The 25286-nt window shown below is 45.3% G+C and overlaps 3 protein-coding genes and 1 long non-coding RNA gene across 11 annotated transcripts in view; 2 read left to right on the top strand and 2 right to left on the bottom strand.

The window, feature by feature from the left end:
• LOC135262654 (uncharacterized) overlaps positions 1 to 6040 on the top strand; it is a 35107-nt gene extending 29067 nt beyond the window's left edge. The window contains exon 3 of the long non-coding RNA XR_010332258.1: positions 3403 to 6040. This is a non-coding gene — a long non-coding RNA (uncharacterized LOC135262654). The remainder of the gene's footprint in view (positions 1 to 3402) is intronic.
• LOC135262650 (uncharacterized) lies at positions 119 to 5786 on the bottom strand. Of its 5 annotated transcripts, none has more exons than XM_064349725.1 (8): positions 5648 to 5786; positions 5218 to 5457; positions 4580 to 4978; positions 3331 to 3693; positions 2367 to 2462; positions 1327 to 1452; positions 1103 to 1134; positions 119 to 965 (listed from the first exon to the last, which is right to left on the bottom strand). In XM_064349725.1, the coding sequence occupies exons 1-8, from the start codon at positions 5721 to 5723 to the stop codon at positions 891 to 893; spliced, it is 1407 nt and encodes a 468-aa protein (XP_064205795.1). In that variant the 5' UTR covers positions 5724 to 5786; the 3' UTR covers positions 119 to 890. The 5 variants fall into 5 exon arrangements, with proteins under 5 accessions (XP_064205795.1, XP_064205796.1, XP_064205797.1 ...); XM_064349726.1 differs by having other exon boundaries at positions 1330 to 1452; XM_064349727.1 differs by having other exon boundaries at positions 1327 to 1398.
• Positions 6041 to 11026: 4986 nt separating the features above from the next.
• faxdc2 (fatty acid hydroxylase domain containing 2) lies at positions 11027 to 21580 on the top strand. Its single transcript, XM_064349737.1, has 10 exons — positions 11027 to 11212; positions 12861 to 12916; positions 15052 to 15149; positions 15365 to 15468; positions 16225 to 16351; positions 17997 to 18203; positions 19059 to 19164; positions 19801 to 19967; positions 20591 to 21198; positions 21268 to 21580. Exons 2-9 carry the CDS (start codon positions 12863 to 12865, stop codon positions 20745 to 20747), a joined length of 1020 nt encoding a protein of 339 aa, XP_064205807.1. The 5' UTR covers positions 11027 to 11212; positions 12861 to 12862; the 3' UTR covers positions 20748 to 21198; positions 21268 to 21580.
• Positions 21581 to 24611: 3031 nt separating this feature from the next.
• Positions 24612 to 25286, bottom strand: part of larp1 (La ribonucleoprotein 1, translational regulator) — a 35584-nt gene continuing 34909 nt past the window's right edge. For all 4 annotated transcript variants that reach the window (XM_064349715.1, XM_064349716.1, XM_064349718.1 and 1 more), the window contains one exon: positions 24612 to 25286. This exon is cut by the window's right edge and continues 334 nt beyond it. The gene's annotated coding sequence lies outside the window, so the exon portion shown is untranslated.

Genomic DNA, 25286 nt, shown 5'->3' with positions numbered 1-25286 from the left:
ACACACAGATATGCTGTTTACAGGATGTGTGTTTAATCTGGCCGAGGAATGGGCAGTGGATTACAGTTAGTTTATTTTTCAGTATTTCACTGCAAAGTTAGGAATCTTGCAGAACCTCAATGTTAATGTTAATCTTGCTTGTGGCCATATATTTGTAATAAATTATACAGCACATGCCATAAAAAGTGTTTGCTTCAGTTTACTTGTGTACATCCCTTTACCTTTGAAATCTCTTCATGTTTCCGCTCAAAATTCCAGATTTTTATAATCATAGAAGTAATTTATTATAATGACAAGAGGGGGCGCCATTATCCCGCTTGCACCAGTGGTAATATCACATTTTCTATTCTTTCCCAAAGAACTTAACACTGTGCGTGACATTCAAAATCAGCTTAATTGTATTTAAAAAAAAAATTTTTTTTAAGGTTTTGAGGAATGCATAAAGAATTCACAAAACATGTGCATTTTGATTTCTTTAAACAAAAAAAATATTAAATAGACAATAGATGAAAAAGACTTTCAAAGAATAGTAATTAAGCAATTAAATGACCCATTATAAAAAGAGCATCAGCAATGCATGTCCTGCATTCAGCAAGCGAAAATTAACCATTTGTATCCTTCACTGAAAAACTAGTATTATTGGTGCTACTCCAAAGTGAATTTGAGTTCCTTTTTATTTCATTTTTTCCACTGTAGCTAAAACTAAATATATAACCACTTCCCCATTCCAAATTTTAACAGAAGTTCGCATTTCCAACAACTACATTTTCTTTCCATGAATCTGTAAAGGAAATCCCCCAAAGACTTCTCATATGCAGATATATGTTTTGTCAGAACCTAAAAAAAAGACTTGAACAAATTACGTCTGTAGTAAAATTAAAATGAATGAATCATCTTCTAATTCCGGTTGCCAGGACCACATCTGCATATATCACCGAGTCCTCTTCAGGAGTCAGATTGTCAGTCTAAATGAGAGAACATTTTAAAAGGCTTGCAGCTGTAGATATTGCATTGCATATTTTTCAAGAGCATGAAAGGTTTCAGGAATATGTGCTTTTGTTTTAAATAAACGAATAATAAATAAAATTAAATAAATGCTTACAGCAAGTGTGGCTGGTGTACTGGAGTCAGCTTCTGTTGAAAGAAAGCAGAAGTCAGAGGATGGAGATGCAAAATGGAGGATGTAAAAATATGTGTGAACGTTTTCATGGCGCGGGCAGTGTGGTTAGCGCGGTCAGGCTAATGCGCGAGCTGGGAGACGCATGCCTTAAGCGTCTTAAACGATCTGATGCAGAAACACAATGGACGATTTGTGCAGGATAACACTACCTTTTTTCATTTTAAAATGCACTGCAGCATAATGAACAGCACCGTCGTCATCTGGCGTCTGTTCATCACCTTTGGCGGAGGGTTGGGTGGGGAGAAGTGTGGGAGGGGGCAGTTGGATTGGGTCTACAGAGAAAGACAGAAAACACAAAACACAATTAAAATAAATTTTCTGGCTGAAACCACAACGCTTCTGTACATGTCACGGAGTGAAACAAATAAGAGGCAAAATACCACGAATCCAATGAACAATGTTTCAGCTTTAAAGAGTGAATCTATTTTAGATGGCAGTTTATAAATAGGGCTTTTTTTTGAACTGCTGAAAAGCCTGAATTTTGTAGCTGACATGCATATACACTCACACACACAATGCACCCACACACTTTTTATTTATTTACTCATTTATTGCTGTTGTCTTTTCCCTGAGCATTTAGAGCACTAACTGCAATTCCAATTTTTATGATGTGTTATTCCTTACTGATTTTCCTGAATTGCATTTCTGTTGCTGCTTGTTTTTGTCCTGTTTGTCTGACTGATCTTTTTGTCTGTCTGCAATGCACTTAGGGGTGGGTGGGTTTGTGGGTAGATGGACAAGTACATTTAATGGACAAATTGAGTGCAGTATTTTGTTGACATTCTCAATGTTTCTCTTTTCTTATGTTTAGTCTTTCACTGGGAGTTGACTGTTATGGCCTGTCTCACATGTTGTAAAAAAATAAAAAATAAAAAAAATAAAATAGGCAAAAATAGCAAAACAAAACTGAATTCATTTTTTAAATGCACAGCCAGGGACCTGCAGATTATGCACAAGTTCAAAGTAACATGTAGGAGAAATTTCATATTTTGATATTTTTACTGCCAGAAGCACTTCATTGTAAGTTAAAAATGCAAATTTGTAAAAACATTCAACATTGTCATTCTAATCAATGATATTTTATGCTGATTAAAATGAGAAAAGCATCATAAAGTAAATAAACAATGCATTTCATAATGAACATTAAATATTAAAAAACATTTATATAGTGCTTTGTTTTCCTTACCTTGGCGTCTCCGACAGCAGTGGATTATGAAAGCTGTTCCCACGCATACGAGAAGACCAGAGAGACAGACCAGTGACAGATAAATTGGATGGTTTCCTATGAAAAATACATAAACAAACAACTATTAAAGAGTACCAAACAGGGATAGATGGTTGTACACGCACACACACACAGGCTTTTGGCTGTGTACTCCAATTTTGTGTTATCAAACAGTTCATATGTGATTAAAGTGCACATTCTAAGCTTGTATTTAAGGGTATTTTTGTACAGAGTAAGCGTGTTACGGTTGCTCTCAAGCCCCCACAAACATAACGAAGCCAAAACCAAGGTTTCCTAAAAATAACCAATAACTTTATTTAACTACACATACGGAATACCAGAATAGCTGCAAAACATGATAAAAATCAAGAGCCGGCCGTGGTCGAGAGGTGAGGAGAAAAAGCCCCCATCTCCAAGAAGCCGACTCCAGGCTTCTTAAAAGGGCACCGCCACAGGTGCTCTCAATTACCTGTAACAAGACACACGCATGTGTCCAAATGGCCAGCGCCCCCACCTGAGGCGGAGGGACGTAACAAAGCCATTTTGAGGCTGAGAAATTTTTTTTCAAAAACAGAGACATATCTTAAGCTAACCAAAATCAACTGTTTGAAACATTACTAAGAAGAAAGAGCACTGGAGCGCTCAGACATCTGGTATCTGGGACACCTTCTGCTACAAACGTTATGTTTGTCTCTTCGGCAATACGAAGATTATTTACACAGCCCGGTATTTTGGATTTATCAACAATATGTACTTACAAACATGCGTGCATGCTTACATGAATACATGCATGCATACATACAAGAAATACATACACGCATTCATACTGTATATGTATACATGCATACATACACGTGTACACGCACGCACAAGCACACGCGCACACACACAACACACACACGCTCGCACGCACACAGTTTTTTACCGGAGGGATTTCGTGCAGCTGCAGTAGGGTCCTGGCCCGGTCTGTCTGTGACTCTCGCTCCCTCACCTCCAGCAGGGGGCCCGGGGGGCCGTGTGGCTCGGCTCTTCACAGTCAGTGTGAACGGGACCAGCGCTCGGAGCCGGTCCTTGTGGAACACAGCGCACTTCCAAGCGTTCTGCGCCAGCGTGACGTTCCTCACTGCGAGCCGGAACTCGCCCGTGTGCTTCTGTGCCTCGGGGCCGGAGAACATCTGTTGACTCCGCGTGTCGATCCACAGCAGTCTGGTGGACTCCGTCACATGTGAAACGGCGCAGACCAAGGAGCCGTCCTCTCCCTCAGTCAGCTCCATGGGCTCGGAGTACACTGCAGGGGCAGACACACACAATGCCGTGACTTAACATAACATAACATAATGTAGCATAACACAACACTGCACAACACAACACAACACAACACAACACAACACAACACAACACAACACAACACAACACAACACTACACTACACTACACTACACTACACTACACTACACTACACTACACTACACTACACTACACTACACAACACAACACTACACTACACTACACAACACAACCTAACACATCACAAAACAACATAACGACAAGAACAACGAGAAGTCTCATACAGTTTTACACGTGCTACTACTAGTGCAATAGTCTGAACCACGGCTGCCCAACCCTGCTCTTCCATCCTGTAGGTTTGGAGATCTACGGTCCTGTACGTCTTCACTCCAACCCTAACAAAGCACACCTCATTCAACAGCTAGAGATCTACTGTCCTGTACCTCTTCACTCCAACCCTAACAAAGCAACCTCATTCAACAGCTAGAGATCTACTGTCCTGTACCTCTTCACTCCAACCCTAACAAAGCACACCTCATTCAACAGCTAGAGATCATCTCATTGAGCTGCTAAGCAGTAGAGTCAAGTGTGCCAAATTAAGTTCAAAATGAAAACCTATAGGACGGTAGATCTCCAGGAACAGGGTTGGGCAGCCCTGGTCCAAACACAGTTTGGCATGCTAATACCATTTAAATTCCACAAAAATTACATTCCGTTTTTAACGAGCAAACGCATTTTCTGTTACCGTTCCTTATTGAAATGTAGCCAAACATGAGAGCGCTGGGCTAAGTCTGCTGCAAATTTTACTCCAACTACTTTTTTGTAAAAAGCTTTTTTGCAGTTCTGAAATAAGAATAATAGTGGGGAATGTATAATGGCTGACATTACCTTTCACTGTAATTATTTCATAAGTGCATTGCTTGTGAAGTTTGTTTCCATTACAAAGAGTGCATCGGTATTGTCCAGAGTCATTCCAGAGCAGAGGGGAGATGCGCAGTGAAAATTTGTTGCCGGACCCACTCTTTACTTCAGATCGATTTCCAAAGTGCTCCAGGTCTAAGCCAGACCGTTTGCAGTCTTCTTCAGACCCAGTCTGTCCTGAGCCAGACCGTTTGCAGTCTCCTTTAGACCCAGGCTGTCCTGAACCAGGCCGTTTGCAGTCTTCTTCAGACCCAGTCTGTCTCCAGCTCCAAAAGCCCTCAAGCCTTGTTGGTGTTGGAGGTTCACAAAAGAGATGCAACGAGCCGGTCCTGCTGATTCTGTACACAGGCGTGCTATTCTTTAGACCTGGGAAAAAATAATACATTAGCTCGATATGTATGTATGTATGTACAATATGTATGTGCATATAATTACAGTCAAAATTATATTAAAACATAACAAAGTTGCATATGTTTCCGCTTATATAATTAATAAAATTGGAATGGTTATTTAACTAGTTTTCTGCTTTGTATATGTAATTTGTAATATTTAAATCAATATTGTAATATTTAAATCTGTAATATGTAATTCAATACTGTATTTACTCAGCTGTATTTCCAGTTTCACTGCAGATTTGTTTTTTGCTGTTCCATTGATACAGCTGTAATTGCCTTCATTCATCTCCTGGAAGTTTTCCACCAGCAGATCTGCAGTGTTGTTCACCACTAATGTCTTGATGTTACTTGATGTCTGCTTGGTGACCCATTCCCACTTCGGAGGAAAACTTGTCTTTGATCTGCAACGTAACGTGGCATCCATTCCTCGCAGTACTTTGTTGACTTTATCTAGCAGAACAAACATTAAAATAGTTTCCACGCATTCACAAATAATTCGGCCAAATACACAACCAACCAATTCTTGAAATCAGATGGAAATATTATGCCCTTCTACACCCGAAAGCTTTTCACAAGAGATGACCGTTACTCTGAAACAGCCCTGCTATGTAACCCTTTCGATTGTCAGATGTTAACTTACCTTTTGTAAAAACAGGAGTATATCCTGGTGTAAGAAACAACAGAATCCAGCAACCAATGGTAAAATGAAGAGTCATTGTTCAATATTGAAGGTTGTGTCTGATGGTGTCAGGGATTACTTATGAGCAAAGCAGAGTGGAACTCCATATCATGCGTCCTCTCAGCAAGGAGGTGGGTGCAGTAATATCATTTCACCCTGTAAGAGATATATATATATATATATATTTATACGTCACAGGAGGAAGCTAACCTTAGCGACCAACTGTAGGATAATGGCTTCCTTTTGTCACTCAGTAAAGCAAACAAAAAAACTCAAGTCCAGTTCGAAAGAGCCTGCTTGTCATCATTTGATTTCAAAAGCAAAGTTTAATTTATTAAAATGTGCAGTACCCTTCCTTCAGTTATTGTATTTCCTTATTGTATCTGTAATTGTATTTCTTTTTTGGTTCATAGTTGCTGCTTAATATTTTTAATTTTTAACTTCATGGGGCCATGAGGGTGATTTCATCTCCAACACAACATTCATCCTCGCGACAAAGTGCACTTAGCTCCACCAAGTGCGAAATGTTCCATTGAATAGAACCCGGACCTCCTATGGCGAGAAGAAATAATGAAGTATAAAGAAAAAAAAAAAACATTTATGCGTAAACAACAAAAGGAAATAACGTGAATCATAGTCTAAAATGGCAGGCCACATTCAAACATGAGGTGTGAAATGCATTGGAGAGCAACACCACACATATCCTGCCACAACGATGGTGCAAAAAAAATGCCCCCTCACTCACCGGTTACACCGCTCATAGTCCACAAAATAAACCTAATGAACATTATTTTAATACATTATTAATGCATTAATATTATATTATTACATTACACCCATTTCACAAACACAGGTCCCCGCCCGCATCTCCGCTTGCCTGAGGGACATACAGAGCTGGATGGACAATCACCACCTGAAGCTCAACCCGGGAAAGACGGAGCTAATCTTTATTCCTGCTCTATCCTCTCCCCTCCTCGACTTTTCCATTTCCCTAGGGGACACCGTAGTGACATCATCACCCTGCGCCAAGAATCTCGGAGTGATGATGGACAACAGGCTGTCCCTCTCCAACAACATTGCAGCAGTAACCCGGGCATGCAGATTTTTCCTATACAACATCCGCAGAATCCGCCCCTTTCTCACCACCTACTCAACCCAGCTCCTGGTCCAAGCAATGGTTCTCTCCCGCCTGGACTACTGCAACTCTCTTCTGGCTGGACTACCGGCATCTGCCACCAGACCCCTGCAGCTCATCCAGAATGCTGCGGCTCGTCTGGTCTTCAACCTCCCCAGACACTCCCACGTAACTCCCCTGCTCACTACCCTCCACTGGCTGCCTGTTATAGCTCGCATCAAATTCAAAACATTGGTTCTAGCATACCAGGCAGTCAAGGGATCAGCCCCAGCATACCTTCACAAGATTTTCAAACCCTACATGCCAGCCAGATCCCTCCGTTCTGCTACCTCAGGACGCCTAGCACCTCCCCCTCTTCGCACCTGCACTTCCAGAACACGTCTCCTGTCTGTTCTGGCCCCACGATGGTGGAATGACCTCCCTGTGGAGGTCAGAACAGCTGAGACTGTGAACAATTTCAAACGACGACTGAAGACCCACCTCTTCAGGCTGCACCTCTCCCCATCCCTCCCTTCCCCCCCCTGTAAATGACTAAACTTAGGGGTGTAACTAGGCAGCTGTTTAATAGGTGACTTAGTTGATGCGCCAGTCTTAACGACTACTTGTATTTTTATTTATTTTTATTTTTCCATAGATTGCGTTGTTGCCGTTCTCGTTGTTAGTGTTAATCAGTTAACCATCAGGGTCCAAGTTGAACTATGCGGTTGTTCCCTGTACTTGGACCGGTACTTCTCTCTAGGGGTTTCGTCATACTTGTTCCTGGTTATGGTTATACACTTTGTTGTACGTCGCTCTGGATAAGAGCGTCTGCCAAATGCCTGTAATGTAATGTAATATATGAAGTAGTGGAGAACATCAGTGTTCTTCTCAGGATACATTTGGAGAACGCTAGAAATATCTAGAAATATTAAGGACAAATTTGGAGAAGGGTAAAAATATTTAGCAAATCTTAAAAATTGAACAAATTGATGCATTTCAGTTCTTTCTTCTTTTTTTGATTCCCCCCCCCCAAAATGTTTACTCCTGTGTTGCTATGTGCTCGTTCTTAAACCCCCATGGAACGCAAACCATAGTAAGTGTGAATATTGCACCTTATTTTTTTATTTTTTAGCAGGGTGACGTGTTTGGTATGAGCTTTTCACACAGAGCTGTGTGGTTGGGGACATTTTTAAATAAACAAATAAATAAAAAGTGAGCGGACATGGGGAGGGCAGGACTGAGGCCTATCTGGCTGATTAAATGGTAAATGGACTGCATTTATATAGCGCTTTTATCCAAAGCGCTTTACAATTGATGCCTCTCATTCGCCAGAGCAGTTAGGGGTTAGGAGTTAGGTGTCTTGCTCAATGACACTTCGACATGCCCAGGGCGGGGTTTGAACCGGCAACCCTCCGACTGCCAGACAATCGGTCTTACCTCCTGAGCTATGTCGTCCGATTAGGTTTGTTATTAACTTCAGAATGATAATAAAGGGATCCCCCAATGAAGAGGGGATGGTGCTGGGTCAACCCCTCCATCCCCCCCACAAATGCACAAATGCATCTTTATTAGATGTACCATGTTCTTCATATACTATACCTTCAGAACGATGGTTAACGTCCACATATGGGGGCAACATAGCTCAGGAGGTAAGACCGATTGTCTGGTAGTCAGAGGGTTGCCGGTTCAAACCCCGCCCTGGGCGTGGTGAAGTGTCCTTGAGCAAGACACCTAACTCCTAACTGCTCTGGCGAATGAGAGGCATTAATTGTAAAGCACTTTGGATAAAAGCGCTACATAAATGCAGTCCATTTACCATTTACATAGGACTGGAGAGCAACACTGCCGCCTGCTGGTTCGCCCATGAAATAAAACAACAGCCACAAAAAAAAAAGAAAAGAAAAGGAAAACAGCACACCACCAGTTCACTTGACTCCATGCATTTTACATGTTCACGATCCAGTGGCTCAATCCAGTGTTCACTCTCTTACTATGAGGCAGTGCTGAATAGCATTGATAGCATCATCAGGTATTGTGGTCACTAAAATAAGTATGTATTTATTTTGCAGAGACTGTTCATACACCTAGTTCAGAAAAATATATAAACCTATATAGGAGATGACCAAGAGCCAGAGAAATGGCCACCAGTTATCATGCTTACAGAACTACACCACCATTTTTTACATTTTATGACATTTCCCATTTTAAATCACCATCGTATGCGCATATTAATTACGCTAAAAAGGTTGATCCATAGGTTTAAAAAGCACAAAATGGCCTCCATTACTCTGCTGCTGGAACCTGATGGTTACCAAGAATCTGCGCTTAAGACAGTTTTTTCATCCTAACCAGCTAGCATGCAGTGTTTGAATGTTTCTAACTTACCAATTTCTTAGCTACAGATCACAAACTTAGTTGCCTCTCTGCTAATAAAACCTGATTCCAAATTCATGTACAAAAATTATGTTTAGAAAAATATCATGTTGTCACAGTTTGGACCAGCAATTTCTGTGGACCGTTGATAACTGAATATTAAGTGATCAATGTAGAAAATCATGACAAATTACTGCCTATTGTCAGTATAACAGAGTTACTGGTGAAGTGATGTAATCAATTATGAAACAATAAATTAAGCGACAGCTAGGTCCAGTCGAGTAACTTGATTGGACAAGAGTGCTGATATACAGTAAAACAGCACTGGAGCGTTTTAGCAGACGCTCTCATCCAGAGGGAGTTACACAATTTTTAAAATAGCATTTACATTGCATCCATTTATAAAGCTGGATATATACTGAAGCAATGCAGGTTGAGTACCTTGCTCAAGGGTGCAACGGCAGTGTCCTACCCAGGAATCAAACCGATGATCTTTAGGTTACTAGACCAGCTCCTTACCCATTATACTGCACTGCCACCCTACATAAACATCCATCAGTGCCCAACTAAATAAGCCTACTTTATCTCAGACACCGACAGGTGCACCTGATAGCCGATCAGAACAAAAAAATGTTATTACGGGACAGAATTCTATGTTTTTTAAGGTCAAATTTGCCTTGCAAATGAAGAATACCCCTAGCATGAGCACTATTGATGTATTGGTTACTAGTATAATAATAAAATAAGATGAATTGGCCGTAGTTCTTGTCGTCAGAGAAGACCCGCGTCGATGACTTCCTGCAGCCACGTCAAACGAGTGTGGCGGGACTTTGACCCACCCTCTCACCTACAAGCCAGCGAAGCTCAGACGCTTCGAACATCCATTACTGACAGGAGAGGGAAGGTTGTGCCAGCCCGGCATTTGTTCCGACTATCACCGCTAGGTGGCGCATGCGAGCTTCCTGATGAACACAGAAATTGCACACAATTTCAGACCCCCCCCCCCCCATTAATTTTATGGCAGATTGTACGAGTTTATTTGACAAAAGATTCCTTATTCTGAACCCACTTACTCCTGTCAAACTCATTGGTGAGCGAGTTTGGTTTTTAAAACTAATTTTTCATGTTATTAAACGTGCCATGATCCAGAAGTAATGACATTGACCGTGTGATTTTTCAAGGGTTTGTGATTAGATCCCAATAAGACAACATTGAGTTGTTCTCCTTAGATTATACAAAATATATCTTAATTGTGTGCAGTCAGTTAGCTAGATTGAGTTCCTGTCACGTACTGAGGAAACACATTTCACATCTACATTACAAAACTGTACACTGGCCTTATGTTCATTTTCTGATGAGTAAGTACATATAGACTTCATAAAGTGCAGATAATGCCTTCATGAACACGCTGTTAATCATCTGCAAAGCATTCGCCTGATGAAGTGTGACGGTGTTATGCAACAATGCAGTAGGGTACAATACATTATACATTCGACTTGTGATGCCACCGCTCTACCACAAATTAAGTTTATGTTCAGAAATGTTGTGACTCAGAGAACCCCTTACAACAGTTTGACTGATGATTAAGTTAAACATGACTTTACACATTACATTCATCCAATCAACTTTACTAATAGCCTACCTATATCGAAAAATGCAGTTAAGATATTATGTAAAACTGTATTTTATTAATTTGTATGTATATATTAATTTCAAATGTGACGGAGTCATGAATGCAAAATGATCCCCCGATTGGTTTTGCCAATGTTTCTAACCATCAAAGAAAACTATTTGGTGGTCTGTGGGGAGACGTCTTCTTTCCAACTGCTGCAAGCATGAGAAAAAAACATCCCGAAAAATCTGAAAAACAGAAAGTTACTGCTTTGCTATTGGTCCGCTGGATATGCTTCAACCAATCACCAGCTGAATATGGCGTATCTTCTGCTGACAATAAACGTGCTTTTATGATAAACTACCGAGAGATCAGGTACAAAACAATCTTGAAAATTTGCTGGGAGACTTCTGAACGACCAAAGGTGGTAAGTAATATTTTTGCATAAGACATATTTTTGTGACAATTAGCTTATTTTGTTTTAAAGAACATATCTAGCTTGCTTTACCTTCTTGTATACATGAATCATCTCAGTCGTTCTCGTCACATTTCCATTACATAAATAATTGTAGTTACTGTGCCGCACGTTACAAATTAAGACAATCCGACCTGACAGTCACGTAAACACTTGGCGTTTTAATTTCAGTTAATAAGCATTTGAAACTAATTTCTATTGAGCTTTAAGTGTCCGATTCCAGTAGTTGAGGAAGCCGTTCGCTCAGCAGTTTTGACATTATCTATGCGTTATTACAAATAGCCTACTTAGCATTGCATCTAATAAACAACAAGCTAGTTATAGTGAACATGTGTACTGTGAATAATAGCACGTAATCGTGCTTGTTTGTCTGAAGTATAGTTAGTAGCCTATTGTATCGTTTCCTTTACCAAAACACAAGTTGGTAAATATGTAAGTTGACTAATGTTCCCTTGCGATTCCCCAAGTCAAAATGGGACGAGTGCGGTTGCGAATCAAGGTTTGATGACATAACGATCCTGTAAGAATGCGTTTTATTTCGCGAGCTGCACAACAGATTTAGGCATTTTAGTTTTCTCAGGGAAGTAAATGTGATTGAAGGGAGGAATTCGGTTTAATCCTGCGACTGCTTGTGAATTCCGTTGACAATGTAGGTCGGTGCAAACTCCTGCAGTAGGTGCGTGGTGAACACCGCTGTACTGTAATTTCGAAAACAGGTATACATGGTGCGAATGTAATGCCAGTATTATTTACGCATGTTTTGTGAACCGCAAAACACAATTTACACGTGGTTTATAAAACAAATATTGTTTTACAGATATCAAGTGTGGTTAAAGTTCACATTCACAGTTTTTATAAAGGGGCATTTTTAAAATACATTTCGGTTTCACCATTTTTCACCATTACAGCACTGTTTACACACACCCCCATTTCAGGGCACCATAAGGTTTGGGACAATTGACATCACAGGTGTTTCTGATTGGTCAGGTGTGTTCAGTTACTTCCTTAGTGCAGGTATTAGAAAGCTTTCCATCTACCTAGTGTCTAGTCTTGATTCTATACTTTTGATTGCCTGTGTTATTACCGCTTGTCAATGAAAGTTAAGAAAGCCATTATGAAAGTGCGAATTATTGAAAAAACAAACAAAAACAGTCAGAGCTCTTCAGAAAAAACTTAAGGCAACGAACCCCTGAAACAAGCAGGAAGCTTGCTGCTGTACAGGCCTGGCAGAGAAGAGGCTTCAGGCAGTCTCTGCATGCAAAAGATATGCAACAAAGTATTAAACATGGATACTTTAATTTACATAACATCAATATGTCCCAAACGTTATGGTGCCCTGAAATGGGAGGTTGTGTATAAGAAGTGCTGTAATTTCTACATGGTGAAACCAAAGCGTGTAAAGAATACCCTTACATAAAAGTAGAGAATGTTCACGAGAATTGTGTGATTACAAGTCTGACAGAGCCGTATGTACGCACGCAATTTAATAACTCATTTCTTTGTGATGTAGTCTACCCTTTCTCTGGCTTGTGAAGTGTAATTACATGTTGTGGTGCTGGGAGCAGTAATGCGCAGAGAATATCCTTTTTTTTCCCTGAAGACATGAAGGAACAAGTCAAACCCATCTCCCAAGATGGCCTGGACTTCGGGAAACCGGTAAGATCATTCAAATATTGAATTCCAGTGCTGTGATGCACAAGCACATATTACAAATACAGTGTTTACATATTTAAAAAGATAACAATACAATGAACTTGAGATTGTCATATTACTTAATTTACTGTTAAAATAAGTTTCATTTGTGTACCTGCAGAACACCTAGTGTGTTTACTGATCAGTGTGTCTTGTGTATTTATTACCCTTGAATACACAGTGGATTCATGTGCCATGACTTGTGAAGTAGACAGATCTTTGCTAGTGTACCGGTCTGCCGTGGTGACATTTTTCAGACACTGGTTGGCTTTTAAATACCTGCCATTTGCACCTGCTCGCACCTTCACCGGCTTCAGGTCTGACTCGTCCGGTTGGATTTTTCTCTTGTAACTGGCTGAGAGCACAGCAGAGAGAAAATGGTGGCAATTAAAGCTGAAGGACCCACGCCAGAGTGAGCTGCCCGTGTGACTGGCACTGCGCTGCCCATGTGACTGGCACTGCGCTGTGTGACTGGCACTGCGCAGCCACTGTGACTGGCACTGCGCTGTGTGACTGGCACTGTGCTGCCCACGTGACTGGCACTGCTGCCGGACTGGCACTGCGTTGTGTGACTGGCACTGTCTGCACGCGTGTGTGACTGCACTGTGCTGCCACGTGACTGGCACTGCTGCCGGTGACTGCATGCTGCCCGTGTGACTGGCACGCCTGCCGTGTGACTGGCACTGCGCGCCTGTGACTGGCACTGCGCTGCCGTGTGACTAGCACGCGCTTGTGACTGGCCTGCGCTGCCGTGTGACTGGCACTGCGCTGCCGTGTGACTGCACTGGGTGCCTGTGTGACTGCACTGACTGCCCGTGTGACTGGCACTGAGCTGCCCGTGTGACTGGCACTGCGCTGCCCGTGTGATGGCACTGCGCTGCGTGGATGGCACTGCGCGTGTACTGGCACGTGCGTGTGACTGGCACTGCGCTGCCCGTGTGACTGGCACTGCGCTGTGACGCACGCGCTGTGTGACTGGCACTGCGCTGCCGGTGTGACTGGCACTGCGCTGCCCGTGTGACTGGCACTGCGCTGTGTGACTGGCACTGTGCTGCCCGTGTGACTGGCACTGCGCTGTGTGACTGGCACTGCGCTGCCCGTGTGACTGGCACTGCGCTGTGTGACTGGCACTGTACTGTGTGACTGGCATTGTGCTGCCCGTGTGACTGGCACTGCGCTGTGTGACTGGTACTGTGCTGCCGGTGTGACTGGCACTGCGCTGTGTGACTGGCACTGCGCTGCCACTGCGCTGCCGGTGTGACTGGCACTGCGCTGCCCGTGTGACTGGCACTGTGCTGCCGGTGTGACTGGCACTGCGCTGCCCGTGTGACTGGCACTGTGCTGCCCGTGTGACTGGCACTGCGCTGGGGAGATGTTAATGCCCAGAGGCCCACTGCTGCAGCCCGCTTAAACTCATTCTTAGAGACCGGGAGAGGAGGAGTACAGGAGGAAAAGAGGAGGAGAGGAGGAGTACAGGAGCAGGAAGAGAAGAGAAGTGACAGATGAGAAGAGGAGTGGAGGAGGAGGAAAGGAGGAGTGCAGGAGCAGGAAGAGAAGAGAAGTGACAGATGAGAGGAGTGGAGGAGGAGTACAGGAGGAGGAAAGGAGGAGGGACAGATGAGGAGAGGAGTGGAGGAGGAGGAAAGGAGGAGAGCAGGAAGAAGGAAGGAGGAGTGCAGGAGGAGGAGTACAGGAGGAGGAAAGGAGTACTGCAGGAAGAGGAAAGAACAGTGTAGTGCAGGGGTCTGAATATCCAGGCCTGGAGGGCTGCAGTCCCTGCTGGTTTTTGTGGTTTCCTTTCAATTCCCAAGTGGGTAGAATAAGTCTTTGTTGTCTCCCTGTCGCCGTGCCAGCTGTGTTCAGTGTGGTGCTGTATGCAGTTACTCAGCACATTGTTCAGAAAGAGGGGCAGCCACCGTCAGCCAAGTAACATCCTTACCTGGCAGAAGCCTTTTGAAGGGTTGCTATTGGAAACCCCATGTCCTTTAGTCTGTGCGCCTCCACTCTCATCAGTACAGTCACCTGTTGAGGTCGCCCTGAGGTCCCCGTTCCGATGTTGCCGTGCCGATTCCAAACCCGTCCGTTCTCTCACCCTGCAGGAGGCCACCGGAGGGCTCTGGGACTCCCTGAAGAAGGCGGCCTTCATCATCGGCTCCGGAATCTTCCTCCTGGCCGCGTTTGGGAACTCGATCACGTGGTAAAGTCCTCGTTCAGAGCTGGCGCCAGACGCGGGTTTGGGTGGGATGTTGAGAGAGGGAATTCGCGCAGTGTTTTCACGTTTGGAATCCAGCGCTGAAGCTGGTTGTGTTTCAGGATCTTTAGCGGTGTAGACCCCGGCTGTACCCCTGGGGCGACAGGCTCGGTGCTGATTTGGACGACTTTGGTGAGCTCTCTCCTGTTTTTTTGGGGTAGGCACCTGCAGCGCTTCTGGGGAGCTTCGGGGGATTTTTGGCAGACTCAGTGGACCAAACTGCACCTGCTGTTCGGGGGATACGAGTGGGCCTTGTTCTTCATGGGTGAGTAGACCCGGCGAGCCCCCCCACCCCCCCACCCCCCCAGCACGGGGAACGGGCCTGGGAGACAGAAACCCTGCTGGACATACCGCTAGGTTAGGTCACACTGCAATGCTAGGCCCAAATCCTGACTGAGCACGCATCATGTGACCTTGAGTGAAGGCTCCTGGGCGATGGCGGGCGGATGAAGCGATGCATGCTGAAAGGGGAGGCGCTGTCTGTTTGTACTCCACACCACATGGGACAAGCCCGTGTGTGAATTTAGAGCAGGTGCCACTTTAGGGCCTACTGTTGGATAGGGGGGAGGAGGTACTGACCCCCATTTGTAACAAGGGTAAGAAGTAGCATGGAATGGATTGGACTTGTTTTGCAATGAGGATTATTCTCGCTAGAATAATTAGAAATGCAGCATATTCCACTGGTTCCACTCATTCATAAAGGTAACCGACTTGTGAGCGGTTTGTTGTGAATCCCGGCCCTCGTGAATCCCAATCCTTATGAATCCCGGCCCTCGTGAATCCCAATCCTTATGAATCCCGACCCTCGTGAATCCTGCTGTTTTTGCGCCGCTCAGAATCCGTATGAGCAGCACTGTGCCACCGGCACACAGTGTCTAGGGCACCCTGCTCACACCCAGTTTCTGATTGGTGCACCAAAAAAAATTTCTCCAGTGCACCTATAGTTAGATCTCTGGCACCGTGGGCTGACGAGAACGCTGTGTACCCCCCCCCCCCCGCCCCGCCCCCCCCCCCCCCGCAGGGTCCATGATCGTGCCCACGGCAGCCTTCTGGCTCTTCAACGCCCTGCTCATGGTGGCCGACTCCACGGGGAGGCCCGTCTTCATCACCCGCTACAGGATCCAGGTGGACAAGAACAGTCCGGTACGGTCACGTCTCCCCCCCCCTCCCGAAACTCTAATCGCCCCGCTGCCGCAGTTACCACGAGTCAGCAGAATATGCAGGATCGCAGCTGGGGGTTACTGCAGTTCAGGTTATTACAGTTCATTATATTCTTTCACTACACTGATAAGATTGACGGGTGCAGTGCTTGATAAATTGATGATGTTTCATACGACATATTGATCTTACTGATCTGGGCTCCAGTAGGTTTATGGAGGACATCCAGGACATAGACATGGGAGTTCGAATTTCACAAGTAACTCGATTACATGCATAACTTTGCTTTATCAATCAAAGGTCTGTGCTTGCATGCAAGATCCTTGGTAAGATTAAAGACTATCAAACGCGCAGCTGTTTGCAGGGACTGTATCTGTGATGAACAGGCCTATCCACGCACTTTGGCACAGAGTACCAATTCAGCCAGACCGTGAGCACAGAACGATCCCAGAGAGGTTCAAGGGCCGATTGGCATCTGGCACAAGGGGTACTTGCGGTGAAAGTCGGCTCCATGGCAACATGAAATGCTCTGTAAGCAGGGAAACAGCTTTGAACAAGGAGCCCTTTGAAGTGCAGGTCTTTTCAACATTCTAAGCCAGTGTTCTAGAACCCCACTGCTTTCAGTCACCAGCAGTGATTGTGACATCAGCGCTAGAATGTTCAGTTAAGAGAATTCTAATCACAGGTTTGTGAACTTGCACATTAGTAACAGATTAATTAAAACTGAGGCATCTTCATGTTAATCTTGTGCATTTCATATCATGTGTGGCAAAAAGCGATTTAGTTAATTTTTAAACCATGTCATTTGACGCAGTATTTTAATTCAATTTAATTAACTGAATGCTGAAGACTTCTGCGTAAGCAACCAGGAAAAAAACTGCCGTAATTTAAAGCGCAGATAATCCTAGATCAGAAGTTTTCAAAAAGGCTCATAAGCATCCAGTGGATTATAAGTTAAAAAGGGCTATAATATACAAAAAAAGTTTTCCTATAAACAGTCATTGCATATCAAGTCTGGCCAGGGACCCCCTACTGTGCCCCTGTTGAAAACCCAGGTCCTAGAGAATAACCCCAGCAGACCGGGCTCTGGTGTTCAGCTCGTTCAGCGGCTGGGCTCAGCTCGTGTAGCGGCTGGTGTTCAGCTCGTTTAGCGGCCGGCGTTCAGCTTGTTTAGCGACCGGCGTTCAGCTCGTTTAGCGACCGGCGTTCAGCTCGTTTAGCGACCGGCGTTCAGCTCGTTTAGCGACCGGCGTTCAGCTCGTTCAGCGGCTGGTGTTCAGCTCGTTCAGCGACCGGCGTTCAGCTCGTTCAGCGCCTGGCGTTCAGCTCGTTTAGCGGCTGGTGTTCAGCTCGTTTAGCGGCTGGCGTTCAGCTCGTTTAGCGACCGGCGTTCAGCTCGTTAGCGGCCGGCGTTCAGCTCGTTTAGCGACCGGCGTTCAGCTCGTTTAGCGCGGCGTCTCAGCTCGTTTAGCGACGGCGTTCAGCTCGTTCAGCGCCTGGGTTCAGCTCGTTTAGCGCTGGTGTCAGCTCGTTTAGCGGCTGGTGTTCAGCTCGTTTAGCGCCGGTTCAGCTCGTTTAGTCGTGACCGCGTTCGCTCTTACGCTGCCGCGTTCGCTCGTGGCGCCTGGCGTTCAGCTCGTTACGGCTGGTGCGGACGCGGTGTCAGACCGTGTGGCGCCTGCGTTCCCAGGTGCCTTCCATGCCCATGGTGTGGCTGGGCTTCCTGGTGATGAAGTGGAGAGGAGACCCCTGCGGTCTGGAGCTCCCCACCTTCCACCGGGGCCTGCTGGACCTGGCCGTCTGCGGCCTGCTGGAGGAAGTGCTGTTCTACTACTCCCACAGGCAAGAGCACATACTGTACACTATACACTATATATACACACTCTACACTATACACACACACCTGCTGGGGAAGTGGCTTCCTGGTGATGAAGTGGAGAGGGACCCCTGCGGTCTGGACTCCCCACCTTCACCGGGCTCTGACCTGGCCGTCTGCGGCCTGCTGGAGGAAGTGCTGTTCTACTACTCCCACAGGCAAGAGCACATACTGTACACTATACACTATATATACACACTCTACACTATACACACACACCTGCTGGAGGAAGTGCTGTTCTACTACTCCCACAGGCAAGAGCACATACTGTACACTATACACTATATATACACACTCTACACTATACACACACACCTGCTGGAGGAAGTGCTGTTCTACTACTCCCACAGGCAAGAGTACACACTATACACACTACACACCCTATTATACACCCTACACTATACACACTACACACTATGCATACACACACACCTGCTGGAGGAAGTGCTGTTCTACTATTCCCACAGGCAAGTGCACATACTGTACACTATACACCCTATTATACACTATACACACTATGTACACCCTACACTACACACACATCTGCTGGAGGAAGTGCTGTTCTACTACTCTCAGGCATGAGAACACACTGTACACACTATAGTACACAATACACACACCCTATACACTATACACACTACACACACACACACCTGCTGGACGGTGGTCTTCTTCCATTCTCAGGCATGAGCACACACTAGACACCCTACACACAGACACACACTATGTACTATATACACACACAATACCCACAACCTCTAACACACACACACACACACACCTGACAGTTCCCTGCTCTGAGTCCCTCCCTCCCGTTGCAGGCTCTTTCACCACCCTGCCATCTACAAGCACGTCCACAAGATCCACCATGAGTGGACCGCCCCCATCGGCGTGGTGTCCCTGTACGCCCACCCGCTGGAGCACGTGGTCAGTGCACTCTTCTCCCGTTTCGCTGCTGTCCCCTAGATCACCACCTAGATCACCCCTAGATCACCACCTAGATCACCCCTAGATCACCCCTAGATCACCACCTAGATCACCCCTAGATCACCCCTAGATCACCCCTAGATCACCACCTAGATCACCCCTAGATCTCCACCTAGATCACCACCACTCATCTAAGAGAAAAGCTACAGGCCTGTGCTGACAGTGCATTAAACATGCCCCAGTTTACGTAAATTTCCCCGCCCCATTTTAAAGATGAACAGGGTATTCAGCTTAGCGTGACTTACGCACTCCTGGAGAGCACTGTTCTCGTAACAGGCAAGTCACATGCACAAACCACCCTTAATGTAACGTATCCCCTGTGTAATGACCAGTGCCTGCTGTTCTCTGTCTGAAACGGGCACAGTACCAGTTTCCTCTGACTGCCCGGCCCGTGTGAGTTCACGGTTGCGTGTAAAATCACGGTCGTCATACCTGTTGAGTGAGGTGGTCTGCTAACCACCTCAACATCAGGCAGGACACTGGCTGTGAGACAAGACCTGCAGTGGCAGAGGGGGTCATGTTCCAAATTTAACGGACCTGTCTCGTGTGTGCCCCCCTCCTCCCCCCACCCCACAGCTGTCCAACATGCTCCCGGTCCTGATTGGCCCGGTTCTGCTGGGCTCCCATGTGGCCACCGTATGCCTGTGGTTCACCATCGCCCTGCTGATCACCACCGTGTCCCACTGCGGCTACCACCTGCCCCTGCTGCCGTCGCCCGAGTTCCACGACTTCCACCACCTCAAGTGAGTCTCACCTGCGCAACCCGCACACCCTGTGACCCAACTATGGGGACAGGGGGAAACAGTCTCACCTGCGCAACCCGCACACCATGTGACCCAACTATGGGGACAGGGGGAAACAGTCTCACCTGCGCAACCCGCACACCATGTGACCCAACTATGGGGACAGGGGGAAACAGTCTCACCTGCGCAACCCGCACACCATGTGACCCAACTATGGGGACAGGGGGAAACAGTCTCACCTGCGCAACCCGCACACCATGTGACCCAACTATGGGGACGGGGAAACCTGAGATTAGGCTAAAGCCTGAGCACAGGTTTGCAGTGTGGTTACAGGTATGAGCACAGGTTAGCACAGTGTGGTTATGGGTTGTGAGTGCAGGTTAGAAGTGTGGTTATGGGTATGAGCACAGGTTAGCAGTGTGGTTATGGGTTGTGAGTGCAGGTTAGCACAGTGTGGTTATGGGTATGAGCGCAGGTAAGCCCTTGTGTTGAGAGCTGGTTAACACAGTGGTTATGGGAAACGGTGCACAGGTTAGTTTGTGTTGAGCGCAGGTAGACTCTAGTGTTGAGTGCAGGTTGGCCCTTGTACTGAGCGCAGTCTCCCCCCCCCCCCCGCTGTGCAGGTTTAATCAGTGCTACGGCGTGCTGGGGGTGCTGGACCGACTGCACGGGACGGACGCGGTCTTCAGACAGACGAAAGCGTACGACCGACACCTGCTGCTCCTCAGCCTCACCCCGCTGACCGAGACCATCCCGGACACACCCAAGAAGAAGCAGTGATCCCCCGCCCCCCGCCCCACAGGAGGAAGGGCGCTCACCATCCTCTCCCTCCCTCCCTCACCATTCACACACTCGGCCGTGAAGCCGAAACAGACCTTTTTCTGAGAATTCTGATTTTACGCCTTTTAGGACTTCCGCTGTTAAAAGATTTCAGCCGCTCCGTCTGAAAGGAAACATTCTGAGACAGTATTTTAATGCCAGGTTGCCTTACAGAATGATATGATGAATAGTCTGAGGAAATTTTATGCAAAACTAGAAATGAGCCTCAATTAGCAATATTTGCGATTGTGCTTGTAATTTGTCTTTAAACATGTCGGTTAATGGTTTTTAGATCACACTACGCTGCTCCATCAGAACGTTTTTGTCTGCATTGTGGACATATTTGATGATTTGTCCCAGTCTTCTACTACCAATACTAACTACCAGTGTGGAATTATGGGTAAATAATTGTGTAAGTCGCTCTGGATAAGAGCGTCTGCTAAATGCCTATAATGTAATGTAATGTAATGTAAATACTCAGGGAAAAGGTAAAGGTTACTCTTACAGTCCTAAGTAAATATGCGTCTACCCATCCATCCATTTAACATGCTGAACACTGGTACTTTTTGTGATTATCATATGAATGATTAAAAGGTTCATCTGCACATAGTCCACACTGTAAAATTTCAAGGGAACTCTAGAAACCGACCTTTGCCCTGTACACAATCATTTCAGCAAACGGAATACAGACCGCTCTAAGTTTAGGAGATGACTGAGAATTGTGCTGTTCCCACTGCTGTCCGTTGGTCCAAGTCATAAATTGTATTTAATAAAATAAAATGTTTCATTGAAAATGTTGGGTGTCAGTGCACAGAGGAATTCTCATTATGGATTGGCTGAACAGTTGCGCAGAAATCACGGGACTCTCTAATAAGACGGCCATCGATTGGCTCTGGAAGGATATTACAGCAAGTCTGGAGTTTGCGGAGTTAAACGCTGTGGCCACCGGGCAGCACAAGCTGAAAATGTTTGAACAAAGTGATGAAATTTCACTCACTCACACTCACACTCACACTCACACTCACACTCACACTCACACTCACACTCACACGCACACGCACACGCACACGCACACGCACACGCACACAATCAGAAAGTACTAAGAGACACTTGGCACAATCTTGGAGTGAAAATGAACCCAGTGGTCGATGCAATGGGGCCATTTTGTAATAATGTACCCAAGAATCCCTCCAAGTGCTTTAACACAAAGAACCATTGCACAAATGCTGAATTTTCAGACAAACAAACTAAAGTATGACTGAAAGAATGCAGCAAAGTCCCCCCCCCCCCCTTGTGGAGAATAAAAAACACCTAGTCTTCAAAAGTTCAACAAAAAAAGAATGCAGAATTAAGAAAACACGCAAGTATCACATTTGGTGTTTAAGGTTTTTTTGTCCATTTTATTATTTTTTTTATTTATTAAGGAAAAGCATAATTACTACAAATTACAAATAACACTAATAGCCAATCACATCAGCCTAAAAAGCAGATATTATGAATATTAAATGTTATAATACAAGATCTCATTCAAGTATTTTACATTTTTCCATTTTATATATTTTTTTGTTCCGTTTTCATCTTTTTTTTTTTATTCGCAACAAGTCTAGGATATTGTAATGGTTATGAACTATTAACATTATACTGGATCATATACAGCTATTTTATTTATATGGCTTAATGGAATTTTTTTGTCCTTTTTTGTCCCCAGACACTAACAGCCATTCACCCCTGAACCCTGAAACACGAATCCTAGTGTGTGAGCACCCGACTCTCAAACAGCTGGGCCTCGTTCCACTCCGACCTTCAGGGGCGGGGCACACCAAAGAGCCAATAGAAACGGCTGCTGCTTAGCAGAGATTCCACCCATAATGCAACAGGGTCTGAAGCTCACAGCACTCCCTGCAGGGAGAGGGGACTCGCTGGCAGTGTGCAGTTGTCCGTGAGGAAGAGCGCCCCCTGGTGGATCGCGAGTGGCCAGGCCTTTGCTCTCATAACCTCTCAGGGGATTTACGGACAATGTTTGGGTTTTTTTTTTTTTTTGTTTGTTGTTGTTGAAGTAAACGATTCTTAAGCGATTCATCAATCATACAAGTCCTACAACCTCCTCATTTCACCCACAGCTCCCTTGAGTTACGCCCACAAAAAAAGTCAAATGAGAAAAAAGAAAAAAAAAAAAACTGGAAAAAGCTTTAAAGAAAACAGGATTTAAATTGCCTGCTCAATGTTGAGAATTTTTAGCAGATGGAAAATGAAGATAATGCATTTTAACAGAGGAACCGCTAGCGAATCACAGCCCCTCTGCCCGGGATCCGTTTCATAGGAGGCAGAAAGAGCAGAAATCTGTACCTTTTATGTGCCAAATCAAAAATACAGTTCCAAACGAGGGTCTTCTTACCGACTCAATGGCTACCATTAATAAAGACGGGAAAATCAACAAGGAGGTTTGACTTTGGCTCAAAACGCATGTGATGGAAGGTTTGAATTGCTGTCCAGTGAACACTCCTCTGCTTCACCATGCATGCAATTTGTAAACAAAATTAAATCTTTAAAATCTGCAATAACTATAATTTAGCCATGACTTTCTAAAAAAAAAAAAAAAAAAATTATTTTCTGTTTAAATGCCAGTTGACTCCTTAATATCAATTTCCCTTTATTTGTACTACGTTCCCATTTCTGAAGACCACCGAAGTGTCAACTAGAGTTCATAAGCAACACTGACATACCCATCTCCATAGCGGAGCTAGAACACAGCAAATTAAACTTAAAAAGCATTAAAAGATTATAAGAGACCATTTCGTTTAAAAAATAAAAAGATAAAGTACGTACACGTGTAAGGCGAATATATCATCTGTTCTATAAACAATAAAAGAACTAAAAGGGAGGGAGGTTTCATTTTTCTTCATTTGTTGAAATCACAATTCCATTAGGGGCCATAATTAACCTCTGATCTAATTGATACTGTTAGCACTCAGACAGGATGAGGATCATTTCATCCTTGCGAATCGTTATTTATGTATTTTTTTGATCACTGGTGTTCATTGGGTTTCTGTTGAGTCCATGAAAATGAGGTGGGGGTGAGAACCCCCTTCCCCCTCCCCCCCAACTCGAGCCACATTTGGGGCGTCCGTGTCCAGCGTGATGATGCCTGACAGTGTCTTCCTATTGGCCGAGCAGGAGAGGGAGGCGGGGCTCTCGGGGAGAAGATTCTAGAATAGTTTTTTTCTTTTTCTCACTTTTTTTTTTTTTTGAAACCATGCATTTCACGATGCGTCCGTGTTCGCAGTGGAGGCAGGGGGTGGGAAAGAGGGTCGCGGAACTCTCCGGAAAGGCCAATCCACGCACGGGCAGCCGCCCGGCTTCACCAGGGGAACACAGTATCCCCCCCCGCCCCCTCCGACCCCCCCCACCACCAACACACCTGCTGAAAGCACCTGCTGGGGTAAGGTGTACTGTGACTACCTTTTTCTTTTCTTTTTTCTTATTTTTTTTTCAAGTATTTGCAAACGCTGATTGCAGTCCTCCAGGAGTTTGATGACGATGGATGTATGTGCACTGTCCTCCCTGTGAAGGGGGGGGGAGGGGGGGGGCTGGGGCGGGGGGGATGGAGGGGGCAGCGGAAGAGAGGAGGGGGGGCCAGGCGCACCCCCTTCCCTTACGAAGATTCAGCACAAAAAAGCCACAAACCGCAAACACGCCAAGGGGTCACGCGAGGCGTCCGTAACAGACTGAATGACACGTGGAAGACAGCGGATGGGGGGGGCACACGGGGGGGGCACACAGGGGCAGGGGGCAGACGGGGCACACGGGCAGGGGCACACAGGGGGGGCAGACGGGGGGGCAGACGGGGGCACACAGGGGCAGGGGCAGACGGGGGGCGGGGAGAGCTCGTGCTGGATCCTGACTCATGTTGCATATCGTAACTGAAATGCTGTACAATCGACAGTGAGGGCTGCTGCACAAGCAAAGCAAAAGAAGTGGAAAAAAAGAAACCCGTTAATAAGGCAACTTTCAAAGATCCTGCTCAGCAAGAGGGGCTGTTACAAGTCAGTTTCTTTTTCTCTTCTACTTTTTTCTTATTTTCTTCTTGCTTAATCCAGCCCCAAAACCAGCCAAGTCCGTTTTTACTTTCAAAGCATCAGTGTCCAATTCACCTCTTCACCAAAAAACAAAACAAAAAAATAAAATAAAATCCATACACAGAGAACGGACTCTTGCATCCTCGAGCCAACACAACTGTGTCAGATGGAAAGGGGGTCCAACCATGAAAAGGGTTACAGGATCTGCTCCGGCCCGTTGAGCAGCAAATCCACAAAAAAAAAGTGGGGGGAGGGGAGATTAAAATTCAAGGTTCGCGCAAAAATAAAAATCCAATGAAACAAGCACATGACACTTCTTCATCCTTTCAGTAGTCTTTCCGTCTTTTCTCTTCAAGACAAAATGTTGCTGTTTGATTAAAATAACCGCCCCCCCACCCCCAAAAAAAAAAGAAAAAAAGAAAGA

Source organism: Anguilla rostrata, chromosome 9 (assembly GCF_018555375.3).
Source record: "Anguilla rostrata isolate EN2019 chromosome 9, ASM1855537v3, whole genome shotgun sequence".
NCBI lineage: Eukaryota > Metazoa > Chordata > Actinopteri > Anguilliformes > Anguillidae > Anguilla > Anguilla rostrata.
This window is presented reverse-complemented; position numbering and strand designations above follow the sequence as displayed.

Excerpts from the sequence above, each read along its gene's own strand:
- faxdc2 (XM_064349737.1), top strand. The coding sequence starts at position 12,863 with ATGAAGGAACAAGTCAAACCCATCTCCCAAGATGGCCTGGACTTCGGG. Across the intron at positions 15,150-15,364 it reads TTTGGGAACTCGATCACGTG|GCACCTGCAGCGCTTCTGGG; the intron begins GTAAAGTCCTCG and ends TTTTTGGGGTAG. Across the intron at positions 18,204-19,058 it reads CTGTTCTACTACTCCCACAG|GCTCTTTCACCACCCTGCCA; the intron begins GCAAGAGCACAT and ends CTCCCGTTGCAG.
- LOC135262650 (XM_064349725.1), bottom strand. The coding sequence starts at position 5,723 with ATGACTCTTCATTTTACCATTGGTTGCTGGATTCTGTTGTTTCTTACA. Across the intron at positions 5,458-5,647 it reads TACTCCTGTTTTTACAAAAG|ATAAAGTCAACAAAGTACTG; the intron begins GTAAGTTAACAT and ends TTGTTCTGCTAG. Across the intron at positions 3,694-4,579 it reads TGAAATAATTACAGTGAAAG|TGTACTCCGAGCCCATGGAG; the intron begins GTAATGTCAGCC and ends CTGCCCCTGCAG.